The following is a 17,921-nucleotide window of genomic DNA, read 5'->3' as shown; positions in this document are numbered from 1 at the left end:
AAAATTAGTTCTAGCTTTTTTGAAATAGAATTCTGAGTCAAAGCCAATAATTTCATATTCCAGGGTGGGAAGACTCAATGGTGTAGATCAGCAGTTTTCAACCCTTGTGCTGCAAGAATTTTGAAAACACCCAATACCCGACTAGTCAGAGGCACTAACCTCTTTTCCCTTAGATTGTCAAATAAAAAAACGATAGCAGCCCTAGTTGGTTTGCTCTGTGGTTAGAGCATCGACCTGTGGACTGAAGGGTCTCAGGCACAATTCCGGTCAAGGGTACGTACCTCAGTTGCAGGCTCCATGTATCTCTGTCACATGATGTTTCTCTCTTCCCACTCTCTGAAAATCAGTGGAAAAAATATCCTCAGGTGAGGATTGAAAGAAAATAACAGCCCTGCCAGGTGTCTCGGTTGAGCATCATTTTGTGCCCCAAGAGGGTTTGATTCCCAATCGGGGTACATACCTAGGTTTTGGGTTTGATCCCCAGTCTGGGCACCTACAGGAGGCAACCGATCAATGTTTCTCTTACATTGATGTTTCTCCTTTTTCCTGTGAAGTCAATGGAAATATCCTTGAGTGAGGATTTAAAGAAGAAAAAAATGACAACAGACAACACAACAATAGCCATCCAGTATGAATGAATCATACCTATTTTGTCAGATCGGCAAAAAAATATATTTTGTGTATGCTGCAGAACTTCAGTAATTTATGTGTGCCATGAGATGAAAAAGGTTGAAAATTCCTAGTGTAGATAAATTCTCCCAATTTGTAGGTTTAACACAATTATCCTGGTGAATTTTTAAGTTAATGCTTATTCTGTGCCAAGTTTTTCTGATTATAAGTTTAATGCAGTTGCCAAACAAGGATCTTTTTAGTGGACAATATTAACTACCCTTGTCATTTGACAAATATTGGATGGAGTGTTTATTTTACTCTGCCAGGTTCTGTGCTAAGCCCTTTATATGTTATTTCTTTTAACCCTCAGAACAATTCTGTGTAGCAGATGGTGTTTTCTGTTTTCAAAAAGAAAACATGGCCAGAGAGGTTCAGTAACTGCCAAAGTCACAGTTTTTAATCAGCAGAGCTGGAATTTAGAGGCAAGTATACATCCAAGAACGCTGTGTTCTTAACTGGTAAGTTGTCTCCAGTGTTCATTCTGAAGAATGAGGAAGCTGTAGGAGATTCATCATTTTTTTAGAAAAGAGAAAAGTGCGGGAACTTAACTTTATGAGATACCAAACGTAAAATATTAAAGGCAGAGGAAATTATCTTGACTCATGCAGTTTTTAATCAGGTTTCATTTTTGATCAAGTAATTTTTAAATAGTGCTTATTGCTTTGTAGGTAGAAGACCATTTGGAATAGGCGATGGAAAGGTGAATTGAAAAACATTAAGGGATTTGTCAGGATATCTCAAAAGCCTTACATTTTTTTCTGTGCTTTGATCCAGGATTTCATTTGAGAGTTCAAGAAAAAAATGTTGACAGAAATTTAATCGTAAGTATATCACATTTCTCAAAAGGAAAACAACCCTGTGTCCAAAATTAGAGAAATAGTTAAGAAAATTACTTATGGAATAGACTAGGAGTTACCAAGCTCACTCTAAAAAGTCAGGTAGTTGCCTGGCTGGGCGTGGCTCAGCGGTTGAGCATCAACCTAGGATTCAGGAGATTGAGATTTGATTCCCCATCAGGGCACATGCCCGGGGTGCGGGCTCGATCCCCAGTTGGGGGCATGCAGGAGGCAGCCAATCAATGACTCATCATTGATGTTTCTATCTTTCCCTTTCCCTTCCTCTCTCTGAAATCAATAAAGATATATTTTTTAAAAAAATGACAGCAGGCAACACAACAATAGCCATCCAGTGTAAATGAATCAAAAAATTTTTACCTAATTTTTTTTTCAGATTGGCAAAAATTTTCTTTGGTGTACCACAGAATTTTAGTAATTATGTGTGCCATGAGATGAAAAGGGTTGAAAATCGCTGTTGTGGGCCATTTGATGTCTGTCTCAACTATTCAATTCTGTTTTAAGCAGCTGTAGGCAATAGGTAAACCAATGGGCATGGCTGTGTTCCAGCAAAACTGCAAAAATGGGGAGAAGGCTAGATTTGGCTCACAGGCCATAGTTTGCTAACAATTGAGATATACTATAATGCCGTTGTAAAAAGTGATTTGGTGCTGCTTGGGCAGTACATATACTGAAATGGGAACAATACAGAGAAGATTAGCATGGCCCCTGTGCAAGGATGACACAGATTCGTGAAGTGTTCCATATTTTGGTGCACATTTTCAATGCAGTGTCCTTGCACTGGACAAAGCTGCCCACAGCGAGACCCACCATCTGCATACAGCCTCCTGTGGTACCATACATGCGGTATGGACACTCAACCGCCCTCATCAACAACTTGGTTTTCCTTTGGGCAGGAAGAATAACACGGAAGGGGTCTGCAGTATGCTATACACCTTTGATATCAATACAAGTGGTCCACACCCTGAGTGTTAGGGACAATTCCTGGGGCCAGGGACGGGCATTTGGCTTGTTGTCTTGGGGAAGACAACGTAGTAAAATAATGAAAATGATCAGGAGCTGCATGTTTCAACATGGATGAGTCTCAGTATTGAGCAAATAATGTAAATAGAATATATATAGGTTGGCATCATTTTGTATATAAAATTTTACATAATTTTCAAAACTACATTTGAAATTTTGACTAAAAGTATTAATCTAGGTAATATCATTTCAGCTACGCTATCTCTGAAAACGACATTGGTAAGTGGTCACAGGAGGTGAACATATGCCATATTTATGTGTTAAAAAATGTCAAGCTTCATATAAAAGTCGCAGAGGCCATCCACTCTGTCAGCGTGTGCTGGTAAATGTTTAATAATTTGTAGCATTTGCTGAGTTCTCTATAGCAAACTACCAACAGGTTGTTAACCAGCTCACAACCTTTCTAAAATTTTGAGAATTGGCCTTGTACACAGGTAATGCACACCATGATCATCTTTCCACCTCCCCTGGAAAAAAAGCTTTTTCTCTCTGTTCTTGCTTGAAGGATAAACAGCTCTTTGTTTATATCTAGATCTGTAAATTAGACCTCTTTTGCTGTGATCCTGACAGGATGAAGCTGCAGAATTGGAGGTAGGCTTGGGGCGGTTGATTGATGCAGGTTGGGAGAGTTACAGTGATGGGTATAGAACCCAATAAAACCCTAGCTCTAAGTGGTTCACACGGCCTTCATTTGTAGGCTTCTGCAAGCTTTCAGTTCTTGACTTCCTAGGCCAAATTTTGTCAAGATTAACTGTCCAAGGACAACCTATGTCCTCACCTTCTTAATGCTTCTACTGTCAGTTTTACCCACTCTGCTACATCTGGCTGCCGGTTTTAGTGACAGAGAGGCAAAAAGTGACATCGTTCACTTAGTTATGTTTACTAAGGTTTAATATTGACATGTCTGTTTTTTAACAAATTTTTACTTATTGATTTGGTGGGGGGAGACTTGTTGTTCCACTTATTTATGAATTCACTGGCTGCTCCTTGTATGTGCCCTGACCGGGGATTGAACCTGCAACCTTGGAGTATTGGGATGACACTCTAACCAACTGAGCTACCCAGCCAGGGCCTTGATATGTCTGTTGAAGCACAGAATGACAAGAAAATTTTCTTACACAGTATTAGGAAGTTTTGTTTGAATACGGATTTTTTATTATTATTATTATTATTATTATTATTATTATTATTATTAAATACTGGGAGTCGTGTGTCCTGAAGAATGTTGGGAAACTGGCCATTTGAGAATAGATACTGTGGATCCATGGGTGAATGACAAACTCTCATAGAATGCAGACCTTTAAGTAGTATTTCTGGTGAATACCTTGTGATAATTTGCTGCAATTGATAAATTAGTTGACTTGGTACAGAGAATTATATTTGTCAGTGTTGGGTAATACTTTGTAGTTCAAGTTGATATACCAGAGTAGAAGATGATTTTATTTTAACATTTTCCTCTAGATTTTAAGCCTTATTTTTTCTGAAATTTCAATTTTAAGTCTTTGAATATACTTGAATTTTTATTGAGGTTGGATTTTTAAAAAATAGCTTTTTGAAATGTAATTCACATCATATAGGATACCCACTTAAAGTATGCAACTCAGTGGCTTTTAGTATATTCACAGAGGTGTGCATCCATCACCACAATCAATTTTAGAACATTTTGTTATCAAAAAAAAAAGAAAGAAATCCCATCACCCTTAGCCACCATTCTCCAATTTCCCTCGTCCCCCCATAACCCTAGGCAACCACTGATCTACTTTTTGTCTTTATAAATTTGCCCATTATGGACATTTCATATAAATGGTGCTATAATGTGTGGAACATTGAGATGGACTTTCTTTGATTTCGCATGTTTTCAAGGTTTACCCAAGCTGTAGCATGTGTCAGCACTTTATTCATTTTTATTGCTAATAATACTCTGCTGTCTGGATATACCACATTCTGCTGATGGACATTTGTGTTAGAGTAATACTGCTATGAATATTTTTGTATGAGCTTTTACAAACATGTTTTATTTTATTAAGGATTTTAAAAAATTGATTTTTAGAGAGAGAAGGGAGAGGGAGAGAGAGAAACATGGATGTGAGAGCATAAACGTCAATCGACTGCCTCCCTCACAATTGAGCCCAACTGGGAATTGAATGGGCAAACTTTATGATGCACAGGCCGATGTCCAACGAACTGAGCCACATCAGCCAGAGCAATATAAACATGTTTTAAATTTCCTTGTGTATACACTAGGAATGGAACTACTGGATCGTATGGTAATTATGCTTAATACTGTAAGGAACTGCTAGACTTTTCTGAAGTGGCTGCCCCATTTGACATTCCCACCAACAATGTATAAAATGTATGAGTTCCAATTTCCACATAGTCACCAATACTTAATTATTCGACATTTGGATATTCTTATCTTGTGTTGCTATAACAATAGGAAATGCAATGTCCATGTGCCAAGTTAAAGAGACTAAACACTCTACCTTCTGGGTTTGAATGGCAATATTTTTCTCCAAGAATTTTAAAACATGACGATCATATTAAAATTACTATAAAACAGCATTTCCACCTGCATAAAGTGAGGCTCAGGAAAATGAAACATCAAATAGATTTTTCCTACGTCTATCTCAGGACTACTAGTGAGGAACACACCACACAGGATCTGCCTGTCCCTGGGAGAGAAGGTGAGGAGCCATCCAATATCTTGAAGACTGAACTAGGATTCTAACAAGCTATGTGCTTCTGGAAACAAAACCTCCTCACCAACCCTTGTACCAAATCACTGCCATAATCTCATAATAATTGTCCTTTGTTGCCGGACTGCAGGGGAAAAGTAGGTCCCGGACAGTGGGAACTGCTAAGCAGCTAAGGCCACTATTGTACTGGCTTTACTATAAACAGCTTTCATAGTTGCCGAGCTGGCCATTTGAGGACAAAGTTGTCCCTGAGCCTTCTATTTTGGGGAACATCTTGGGTTGATTTGATGCATTTGAAAAAATCAGCCTTTTTTTCTACAAGGAATCATTTTCATTCTAGAGGTCAAAATATATGAAAAAGCAACTAATAAGTTCTAAGACTAGAGCTTCAGTTTTCTTTTGTGTCTTGATCTGTGGGCAGTTTAATAGTCGTTCAGCAGCTACCTTTTTTCCCCAGTAAGAACCTTCTAAATCAGGGAGGAGATTTAGGCTCCAGGAGGGTACCTTAAACAAGAGTCACTTCTTGTCACAGAGCTACAACTCTGCACAGTCTAACTCTGGGTTCTACCTAGCAGTTTTAAGATTTGAGCCAAGGACCTGGCATTTATTTTTATTGGATATTTCTCCTTAACTGTGCAAAAATAAAGTATTTGGCAACTGCTTTTTATTTCTTCTTGCTGGAAATAGTGCACATCATCTGAAGGATTTGGCTAATATGAGTCTTAATGTACTGGTAGATTAAAGGAACCTAATAAACATTTTTAGGGAACTGTATTAGGGTTATTCAAAGAAGCAGAATCAATAGGAGATATACACACTTATATATAATTTATTATAATAAATTGGTTCATAATTATGGAGGCCAAGAAGTCCCTTAAACTGCCATCTGCAAGCTGGAGACTTGAGAAAGTCGGTGGGGTAGTCCCAGTCTGAGTCCAAAAATCTGAGAACCATGCTATAAGTCAAAGTGCAAAGGCATGAGAACTGGGAGACCTGATGGTGATGTAAATTCCAGTCCGAGAGCAGGAGAAGACTGATGTTCAGCTCAGTCAGACGGAAGAAGCAAATTCTGTCTTCCTCCATCTTTTTCTATTCAGGCCTTCAACGAATTGGATGAAGGCCACCTTCACTGGGCAGAGCAATCTGCTTTACACAGTCTACCAACTCAAATGCTAATCTCATGCAGAAACACCTTCACAGACACACCCAGATATAACGGTTAACCAAATATCTGAGCACCCCATAACCCAGTTAAGTTGACATAAAATTAACCATCACGGACCAATTCTTTACATCTATCTTGATCATCTCTTCACTTGCATATCTACTCTTCACCACTAGTCACCTTCATCTCAAATCCAGTCTCTCCCACCCACTAAGCTGCAATCTTCCCTTTCAGAGTGTATCTTCTATGTATACTTACACTTCTTTTGTGAAACATTGATAATCTCCGTATGCATAGATCTTTTGTGGGCATCCAACTTAGAAAAACAACAACATTCTGCAAAAACATATTGTACTTCAATGAGAAGCATGTTTATTTAGGCCAAGGTCTTTTTGGATTATTTATGTCAGATTTCTTGTGGGTTATATTTCAGTAAGAAATCATATGCTTGAGTCCTGGCCAGTGTGGATCAGAGGTTAGAGCATTGGCCTGAGCACCAAAGGGTTGCAGGTTTGATTCCCAGTCAAGGTCACTTATCTGGGTTGCAGATTTGTTCCCTGCCCCTGTCCAGGCACATGCAGAAGGCAACCAATCAATGTGTCTCTTTCATATCGATATTTTTCTCTCTCTCTCTCACTCTGTCTTCCCCCACGCCTTCCACTATCTCTAAAAATCAACGGAAAAAATATTTTTGGGTGAGGATTAACAACAACAAAAAAGAAGTCATATGCTTGAGCTTCCTAATCATACTTTTATAATAGGTTGCCAAATTTGACTAAATATTCTCATAAAACGACAACTCTCAGGGAATATCCATGAAAATTTTAACCTAAAACTTACCTTTTATATAGGGACAACACATCTCTTCTTCTTTCCACATTCCTGCCTGAACCCATAAAATAGAATAGAGCCCATAAAATGTTGAGGGTTAAGAAGATTTGGTTGTTTTGTTTGCCTCGCTTCCACAGGAGCTTGTTTTCTGTTGACATTTTCTCAGGGCATCTGCTGAAAGGCAGACATGGAGGTCTTCCACACTGTGTGGCTTTCTGTTCTGTGTGTGATCCACACACTGGGTAAACTGTTCTTTTAATCTACCTATACCACTAATAAAGCAGGTAATCTGACCCCATCTGTCTTCTCAATTTTATTCAAAACCCAGAGATAATGTATGGTTAATTGGCAATTTTGAAATCCCAAAGCATCACAATATAGATATGGATAGAATCCTAATAAATGAATTTGGTCACAAATTCCTTATGTATATTTGTGACATATGTGCATACATACATCTACCTGTTTACTCATCTCTGTTTTATTTAAAGATGAATTGAGGTCAACCATGAGCCAGAAAATTACAATCTTGAAATTTTGGAGATCTCATTTGAAATGGGTTCTGTTACATACACTGTTAGTTACCAACCCAATACCAATTCTCTGTCTGCTCTTATTAATAGAACCCAATTTTGTTGGGAATAGAAATGTGCCTACTTTCAAAAGCTTTATTTTCCCACTCATCTTGTACTTAGTGGGAACCCTTTGACTGATCAATTATATGTAAATGGAAGTCTCTCATGAGGGCTTCTGAAAAAGCTACTGTTTTCAGATTAAAAGGGACAGACTTATTTGAGTTGGACCTTTTACTTTTTTTTTAATTTGAAGTATAATTAACATACAGCATATTAGTTTCAAGTGTACAACATAATGAATTGATATTTGTGCATAGTATTGTGAAGTGATTACAATAAGTCTAGTAAACATCCATCACCATAATTTTTCCTGTGATGAGAACTTTTAAGATTTCTTCTCTAAGCAACTTTCAAATATGTAATACGTACAGTATTACTGACTAGTCACCATGCTGTACATTATCTCCCCATGACTTATTTTATAACTGGAAGTTTGTACCTTTTGACTCCCATCACCAGTTTCATCCACTTCCCACCCCCTGCCTCTGGCAACCCCAAATCTGTTCTCTGCATCTATGAACTTGTTTTGTTTTGTTTTTAGATTTCATACACAAGTGAGATTATATAGTAGTTGTTTTATCTGACTTATTTCATTTATTGCTGTACTAACTGCTCTCAGTAGGATTTTGAAGTGATTTGTAGATGGTGATAATTATATTTGGTTTAGAATAGCTATCTCCTAGAGAAATTATATGCCACTTTCATTATGTCTGTACCTTTCAATTATATGCAAAATAGAATGGTACACTGAACCTCCATATAGTTACTACCCACCTTCAACAATTACCAACTTAAGGCCAAACTTGTTTCATCTATACTGCCACCCATCCCCCCACCCTTAACCCCCACCATGAATCACTGGATTACTTTGAAGGAAGTCTATTTTCCTTTATATATGTTTCAGTGTGTATTTCTGAAAGATAATGGCTGTTTTAAAATGCAACCACAGCCTGACCGGTGTGGCTCAGTGGTTGAGTGTCGACCCATGAACCAAGAGGTCATTGGATGGATTCCTGCTCAGGGCACATGCCTGGGTTCTGTGCTTGATCCCCGATAGGGGGCAGCAGCTGGTGGATGTTTCTATCTCTCTATTCCTCTCCCTTCCTCTCTTTCTAAAAATCGATTTAAAAAACATATTAATAAAAAAATGTAACCACAATATCATCCTCATGCACAAGAATACTATCAAATATCCAGGCAGTGTTCTAATTTCTCCAATTTTTTTTTAAATTTGTTGTTGTTAAACCTCACCCAAGGATATTTTTTCCATTGATTTTTAGAAAAAGAGGGAGGGAGGGAGGAAGGAAAAGTGAGAGAGAGAGGGAAACATCAATTGGTTGGTTGCTTCCTGCATGCACACCGATCAGGGCTAGAAATCGAACCCGGGACCTTTTGGTGCACAGCTGACTCTAACCACTTAGCCACACTGGCGGGGGCTCTAACTGTTGTATAAATGATAGTTTTGCAGTTGATTTGTTTTCTTGCTCCATTTTGTATTTTTTCCTTGCAATCTGTAGTTTCCTTCTTCATTTTGCTGATTGCACCCACATGTGAAATTTTAACATTGTTCCTTTGTCCCTTACATTTCCTGAAACTGGAGATTTGATCAAGTTGGACTGAACTATTTCAAGTTCATTTTTTGGGGTAAAAAATATTTCATAGGTGGCATTCATATTCTTTTTCATTCTTGTGTTTGTTTTTTGTTGTTTTTATGGAAAAGCAAGCAAGGGATTTATTGACTGCAGCAAAAATACACTTAGGACTGTGAAACTAGGAAGGACAGAGAAGAAGCAGCAGGAGTGCTTAGGCTGGGCTGCTTTAGCTCACTGGAAAGTCAGAGAAAAGGGGGCCCTGGAGACGGGTTCAGGGGGTTAGCCCAGGACGAACTGCCACTGCCCATTGCTCCCCTGGTTACAAGTCTTGTGGGGTCCCTTGGAGTTTAGGAGATACATGCCTGTGGGGGACAGAGAGGTAGAAGGGAATGGCACAGGTGTGCTCCCTGGAGGGAGAGTGTCCATGCTTGTGTTCTTTACAGCTTCTTCAGCAGAGTAACAGAGTGGTTAAAAAGGGGAGTCCTACAGCTAGAGTTAGAATACTGGCTCTACTCTTCACTCTGAGTGACCTTGGGAAAGTTACCCAAATTTGCTGTGGCTCACTTTCCTCATCCATCAAACATGATGGGTGTATTGGGAAGATTTAAAATAACACATACATGTAAAGCACTTTGTATAGTATTTGGCACGAAGTAAGAAGTCAATCAAAAATATTATTATAAATTCCTTTTCTATAAAATCGGCCCTCAGAAAGTAAGGCTAGTAAATATTAATTTGGGGAGTATGAATACTTCAGTCACAAAATGGTAAATTATAATAGCTTACATTTTCAATAGGACTTTGTTGGTTAATAAACATTTTCGTGTACTTGATATGCTTTGATTTTCATAATAACTCTCAGTGATAACATGGCATATTATGCCCATTTTTCAAGGACAAAACTAAACTTGAGAGAGGTTAAATGTCTTTTCCTGTGTCTCACAGCTCATAAACGAAAGGGACATATCTATCTGACTTCTCATTCCAAGTTCAGGATATTTTTTTCAACAGTGTCATACAGTTCAATATGCTATTCTGATAGATTGATCCCAGTAATTAATTGATGGACCATTTTGCTACATATTTCGCCATGACGGAGAAGTTTTAGGAACCATACAATCATATGATCCCTCTCCAAAACAACCAGCTCTCCCAACATGGCTGGTGAATATTATGATTGTTTCAACCAGCTCTCACCTTTAAGTGAGCTATTTAAAATCCTGAGCAGATGATTTTAAACTTTCTACTCTTGGAGTAGATTGTAGGTCAGCTACTTTGGGTTTTCTTTGGAGGACTTTGCAGATGGAAGCAGGAACTTTAGAACTATACTAAGCTCACCTTTCTCTACCCTATTCCCAAAGATCCAGGTAAGGTGAAAACATGGGGGAAATATTTCCCAATTAGTGAAGTATACAATAGGTAGGCATTGCTTTTGACTATGTAGAAATGGGGTTTCAACCAGCAGTCAGATTCTCTTGCTAGAGCCATGATTTAATTAAAGGAGAAATGGAATAGAAAGTCTATTGAGAAAAATAAAAACTAAATATGAATGAAAATTATAAATTATTTAACATCACTTCACAATGCTTTCAGCTTTTGGGGGGACGGAAAAGAAGCTTTCTAAAAGCCAGGCTTTCCGACTCCATTTGCCAGACGCCTTGCAAGTGGCTCAAAATACCTAACTGCAAAATATTCTAACATTCCTGTCAAGATCTAACTCTCTTTACTTCAGTAGTTTGCCTTTGGTTCGGGCAAATGCGTGGATTCTAAATACTCTTACTTGGGCAAAATATATGATTTATAATGTAATAAACCTAAAAGCATATTTATGAATCAAAGAACCGTTTTTGTCCTGTCCTACTTCCTGGTGATTGGTTCTCTCCAGTAACAGTACTGATGAAAACCATGATTACAGCCAGTGGAACAGGGAAGTATAGGTACATTAAACATACCTGATCAATGCATGCCCAACAAGTAGTTTTTGTCTTCTTTCTGCTTACATGGCTTGAAATTAAGACATCAGAGAAGATACATATTAATTTTTAAATGGTGTTTGGCCCTGGCCGGTGTGGCTCAATGGTTAGAGCATCAGCCTGTGCACCAAAGGGTCTCTGGTTCGATTCCCAGTCAAGGGTACATACCTATGTTGCAGGTTCAATCCCTAGCCCTGGTCAGGGTGCCTGCCAGGGTGCTTGCCGGAGGCAACCAATCAATGTGTCTCTCTCTTTCCACCCCACCCCACTCTAAAAACTAAATGGAAAAAACATCCTCAGGTGAGGATTAACAACAACAAAATGGTGTTTAAAATTTGCCCTGGTTATGTTTTATGCCTGATATCAACCCCTTCTACCTTTCAATTTAGGTTGCTATTTTTTTATTTTTAGCAGTAGAATAAGAAGGACAGGTAGGAAACTAATGAGAAACTACAACAAATGAATTTCTGCCTCCAGAGAGATTTGCTAAATCTTGTGCTCAGGGTTCTTCAAAGGTATGCATCCTCACATTACTCTGAGGAGCTAGAATTTTATTTATATTGCCCTCCTTCTTTGTACAAAGAAGCTACAGAAAGTCACCCAGAGGTCACTGAGCCATGAGGTCGAGATTGAAACACCCTCTTTCTAAAAGTCAGGTTGGATGAATAGTTAATTGTTACGGAAGGAAAACGATTGAAATGGATTTGCCTTTAATTTGTTTTCTCCCACTTTTCTATAACTTGGCTTACACATCCCTTTTGGAATTCTTTTGCTTCCATCTGTACTCATCAAAAAGTATTAAAGTATTATTTTTCCTTTAAGGTCTCATTTAAATATTACCTTCTTAGTGAAGCCCCTCTTAATCATCACTCACATATAATTATTATATTTTCTCTGTTCCATATTCCCAAAGCACTTTTACGTAACATTTATCAAAATCTACCTTGTAAAATGGAAACAGTTATGTGTGTCTGACTTCACCATTATTGTGGCCTCAGCATCCATCACAGTGTAATACGATATCCTATACATACTTGAAAGTCAGTAAATACATATTAAATTAGAATGATTGCTAATCTTGTACTTTCTTGAGTAGTATGAGACTGGACATGTCAATAAAAAAATTTAGAGGCCTAGGAGCTTTTAGAGAAATGGAAATTTCAGAAAAGGAAGGGAAAGGAGGACCCTGGATTAACTACATCAAAGTAGACAAGATTTTGGAAAAGAGAAAAGGTCTTGGAAAACAGAAAAATAAGCTCTATTACTTGCTCTGAATTCTCTCTCTCTCCCTCTCTCCCTCCCTCCCTCCCTCCAAGGAAAAGGGTGCCCCCCCCCCCCCCCCCCGTTCCTTCTTTCTTTGGCCAAATCCTGCATTTTTGCTCCAGATTACATTCTTTTCTGCCTCTTCAGAGACTTAAATCCATCTTTTATCCCACTGTACCTGCTACTTCAACTCCTCCTCTTCTATGCAACTATCTCATATTAGTACACAAGAGTCTTTCTAACTTAGTACTGAATATTTCATTGTGAGAGTTAATCTTAATTTAACCTATGGATGGACATTTGCAGTTTCCAATCTCTTACTGTTACAGTGTTTTATTAAATAACTTATGCTTTTGTTGTTTTACACATGCCAGTGTTTCTATAGGATAAATTGCTATAAGTGGAACTGCTGAATCAAAATGTTGGAGGGGTTCTAACAATATATACATTTTCCAGCAGTATATGAGATTGATTGGTTCTTTACACTGTCACTAATACATGGTGTTATCAAATCAAATTTGTTGCTTGGCTGGCGTGGCTCAGTGGTTGAGCATTGATCTGTGAACCAGGAGGTCAGGGTCTGATTCCTGGTCAAGGCCCAGGTTGCAGGCTCATCCCCAGTCGGGGGCGTGCGGGAGGCAGCTGATCAAACATTGTCTCTGATCATTGATGTTTCTCTCTCTCCCTCTCTGAAATCAATAAAAATATATTTTAAAAAATTGAATTTGTTTTTAGTCTTTGCCAACCTGATAGATTAAGAATATTTTATAGTTTTAGTTACCATTCATGAGTGAGGTTAAACACTCTTATTATATTGTTGTATACACATGTGTAAATTGTTTGTTCATGTCTTTTACCCATTTTCTCACTATGCTTTTGGTTACTTAAAATTCTAATATAAACTAGGGTCTCTTTCTAGTTCTTTATTCTGTTTGAGTGATCTTGATACTGGATGAAGTGTGTGGGGCGGTCCTCTTCCCCCCTGGGTGCTGCTGGGGGTGGAGTCCTTGGGATATCCCAAGAAAAGGAATTTTCTGAGACTTGCATGGGGAAGATGCGATATAGTAGAAAGCTTTATTTCCATGGACTTACACCCCTGGGTGTCCAAAGTCCCATTTCCTTTAGTCCAGTCATGGAAGAGGGATAGGCTGGGGTGTCAGTAGAGCTAAAATCAGAGCCAGTGTCTAGAGTTTCCGTCCCATGTTGGAGCCAGATCCAGTACAGCATCAGGCTAGCTGCAGTCCATTAGTTTAATGTGTGTCAGATTCACATGGCCATGGGCCACATGGGAGTATGCCAGGAAGCCAAGTGTGAGCCATGAGCCAAGTGTGTCAAGAGAAACCAAGAGCATAAGAGAGTGAGCTGCTTTGTTTTGGGGATTATATATCCCACATTTCTTTGAGCTTGCAGTGGCCACGGCCACTCTGGCCAACCATCTCTGTCCCTAGGTGTGATTGACAGGCAGGTATTTTTCCTATGTGGTTCCCTCCCCCAGTGTTTTGCAGAGAACATGTCTATAATGTCTGGCGTTCCCTTTGCTCCTTTCCTATTATTAACTTGCTAATTACGAGAGTATCAATCTGACAGATTTTGCACCAGTACCTGTTTAAATATACTGCAACCAAATTCACATTTCAGTATGTGTAGAACAGTATCTCCCTCCTTTAAAAATTTTTTTTTTTTTTTTTTTTTTTTTACTCAAGCCCTGGAGAGTTTATTCCATTCATTCTGCCTGTCCGAGGCTAATTATCTGCTTTATGAACTAGGCCTATCCTTTGTGCCTTCTCACTCCAAATGTAGTTGCACTTCGAACTGCGCATTTTCTTCTGCCATAAGGATCTCGGTTGCAGGCTCAATCCCAGGCCCTGGTCAGGGTGCGGGGTGCGTACGTTGAGGCAATCAGTCAATGCGTGTCTCTCACATCAATGTTTCTCTCTTTCTCCCTCTCTCTTTTTTCCTTCCACTCTCTCAGATGGTAAGATGGGATCACCTGTAAAATCCCCAAAAAGTAAAGATCCCTGGCCTCACGCCAACACCTGTCACAGCGAATGGATTTTATCACGATAAAGGCAGAAGCGTCTCTAAATATAGTACAGCACTTCCTTGGTATTGGTGATGCCTTCGCGGCCCAGCCACCTGCCCGCGGGGCTCGGAGGCGCTGCGGGGACAGCACCGCGGATGCGGGGACCCGCTCAGGGCGTGTTGTGCTCGCGCTCTTCTAAAAAGTCTTTTGAGCCAGCTCAGTGGTTAGAGCATTGGCCAGCATATGGAAGGGTCATAGGTTAGATCTCAGTCAAATGCTTTTGATTATTTTTTCTGTTTCTTCTTGTAGATGACTTTGAGAATTGCTTTGATTTTTTTCTAAAGAAATTCAATTTGGATTTTAATTGGGATTTCATTGAACCTATAATTTTAAAATATATATATATATCTTTATTGATTTCAGAGAGAGGAAGGGAGAGGGAAAGAGAGCAATAGAAACATCAATGATGAGAGAGTCATTGATTGGCTGCCTGCCGCAAGCCCCCGACTGGGGATCGAGCCCCCAACCCTGCAATTGCCCTGACCAGGAATTGAACCTCGATCTCCTGGATCCTAGGTTGATGCTCAACCACTGAGCCACACTTGGCCAGGCTAAGCTGGAAGTATTTTTAATTGGTATGCATGGTGTGAGCCCAATATTCTGGAAATAGTGAATGAAACAATTCTAATATTTCTTATTAATACAAGTCATGAATTTATCATAAATTGCTTTCTAGGGATTACTTTGCCTGTGTGTGTGTGTTAATCCTCACATGAAGATATTTTTCCATTGCTTTTCAGAGAGTGGAAGGGAGGAAGGAGGGGGAGAGCGAGAGACAGAAAGAAAAAGGGAAATATTGATGCGAGAGAGACATCAACTGGTTGCCTCCTGCACACGCTCCGACCAGGGGCGGGGAGCAAACCCCACCTAGGTATGTGTCCTTGACTGAGAATCAAACCCATGACCCTTCGGTGCATGGGCAGACAGCCGCTCTACCCACTGAGCCACACTGGACAGGGCTAGGGATTACTTTTTGTAGATAAAAACTCACAAAGAGCCCTGGCCGGGTGGCTCAGTTGGTTAGGACATTGTTCTGTACGCTGAAAGGTTGCAGGTTTGATTCCTGGTCACCGCACATACCTAGGTTTCAGGTTCGGTCCCTTGTCAGGGTGTGTATGGGAGGCAACCGATCGATGTTTCTCATACTTCCATGTTTCTCTCTCTCTTCCCCTCTCTCTAAAATCAATAAACATGTCCTCGAGTGAGTCTTAAACAACCCCCACAAAAACTCACAAAGAAACAATTTAAAATAGAAGAATTTATTTTAATATAATGATATATATGTATGCATATATACTATTTTAAAAATAAGCATGTAAACTATAATCATTATAAAACATAAATCGGCCTTAATTTAATATTATCAGAGTAAAAGAGCATGTATAGAAGTCAATCTAACATTGCTGCATTTGCCTTTTAAAGTCAGGATACATAAAATATTTAGCATATTGTATTTTATCTCACTTCAGTTTTCATGTTATCATCATTAGGTATAAATACCCTTAGGAATGTGCCCACTTATAACTTACATTCAAATAACCAAAATCTCTTAACAGTTATTAAAGTACCATTAAATCACGTAAAATGAGTAATCTAATAAAAATACTAGCCTAAATTAAAACCCTGAGTAATTAAAATATTTTTACATAATAGTTTTGGTTAAGTGCAATCCATGTTTGTACTACTTTATTTAAGGTCATACTTGGTAAGGCATAGTAAAAATCAAATCTACATAAATTACAATCTAAATCTACATTTTATTTCTTGCTACATAGTTTTTTTTTCCACCCAAAAGTAGTTTTTGCATGTCATTCTGGACCTCTTCACCACCTGCTGGCTTATTTGCTTTATATACAGTAGTTAAGATTTGTGCGCACGAAGCTGAGCTGCTTCCTATGGTGGTTCAGACAAACGCACCTGAAGAACTACATGTTAGAGAGTTCATGTCCGTGCTCAACCATGGCCTGCACAAACTGCTTGAAGACTCGATCCATATAAGTAGACTGTCTTGGCCAGATACCCTCCAGAAAACCAATGTGGCCTCCATAAGAAGTAAGGACCAAAGCAACATTAGGATTTTGCTTAGCAGTTTCTATTGGAATAGCTTGTGGGGGAAAAGGGGGGGTAAGAGAGGAAAGAAGAGAGAAAAAATATAATTATTACCAATTATTGGATAATAAGGAATAGTGTATATCTTTATTATTTCCAATCATTATAAACAAAACAACATTAAACAAATAAATATTTGTAATGACTATGGCTAATAAGTGTGACTAATTTATATTTACCATCTATATTCATTTTTAAAATATATTTTTTTGATTTTTTAGAGAGAGAGAGGAAGGGAGAGGGAGAAAGAAACAATTGTTTGGTTGCCTCCTTCACGCACCCCGGCCAGAAATGAAACCTGAAACCTGGGTATGCGCCCTGACCAGGAATCAACCCTTCTGTGCACGGGACGAAGCTCAACCAACTGAGCCACACCGGCCAGGGAATATTCTTATAACAATTTCTGTTTATGATTATGTATTGGACCATCATTTTTGAAAGAATCAATCTAAGAATGGGCCCAATCTTGTTATGAGAAGTTAAAGTAAGGTATTTCAAGGAATGGTAAATACTTACATTAGGCTACAAGATTCCCACTTAGGTATTACACCAGGAAAGAAAAACAACTAATCTTATTACCTTTGTAAGAATTATAAATTCATTATGTATGACATTGGTTAACTTTATATAAAGTTAGGTTCCTGGGGCCAAATGGTGGCTGTATCAAGGATTCAAAATTGTGCATATGATTTATATAGTAAAAACATATATAGGTAGCAAAAAAGAATAGAATACTACTCTAAGTGGTAACAGTGATTATTTTTTGGTGGTTAAAAACATTGGTGATTATTTTTTCTTTATATTCCTTCTCTGAATTTCTACTTATAGTCAGGAAAAAGAGTAACTTTACTTTGAAAATATAGTTGCTGTATGTAAATAATTCACCAGTAATATGAGTCTTTTTATATGCTCTACAGAAATCTATCCTGAGTGAAAATTTTAAAGGATATGAATTAAAGCTGTTCTTCACTCCCCTATAACCCCACCTCTGCCATGCTTAGAGTTCAAGCAGTGAAAATGTTTTG

At 38.5% G+C, this 17,921-nt stretch overlaps 1 protein-coding gene across 1 annotated transcript in view; it reads right to left on the bottom strand.

The window, feature by feature from the left end:
* Nucleotides 1–16,033: 16,033 nt before the first annotated feature.
* The window catches only part of ABHD3 (abhydrolase domain containing 3, phospholipase), a 34,091-nt gene continuing 32,203 nt past the window's right edge, over nt 16,034–17,921 (bottom strand). The window contains exon 9 of the mRNA XM_081150093.1: nt 16,034–16,891. Within this exon, the coding sequence (XP_081006219.1) occupies nt 16,713–16,891 (179 nt within the window). The 3' untranslated portion in view covers nt 16,034–16,712. The remainder of the gene's footprint in view (nt 16,892–17,921) is intronic.

Source organism: Miniopterus schreibersii, assembly GCF_964146895.1.
Source record: "Miniopterus schreibersii genome assembly, chromosome: 10".
NCBI lineage: Eukaryota > Metazoa > Chordata > Mammalia > Chiroptera > Miniopteridae > Miniopterus > Miniopterus schreibersii.
The sequence above is the reverse complement of the archived record's forward strand: the minus strand, read 5'-3'. Positions and strand labels throughout refer to the sequence as shown.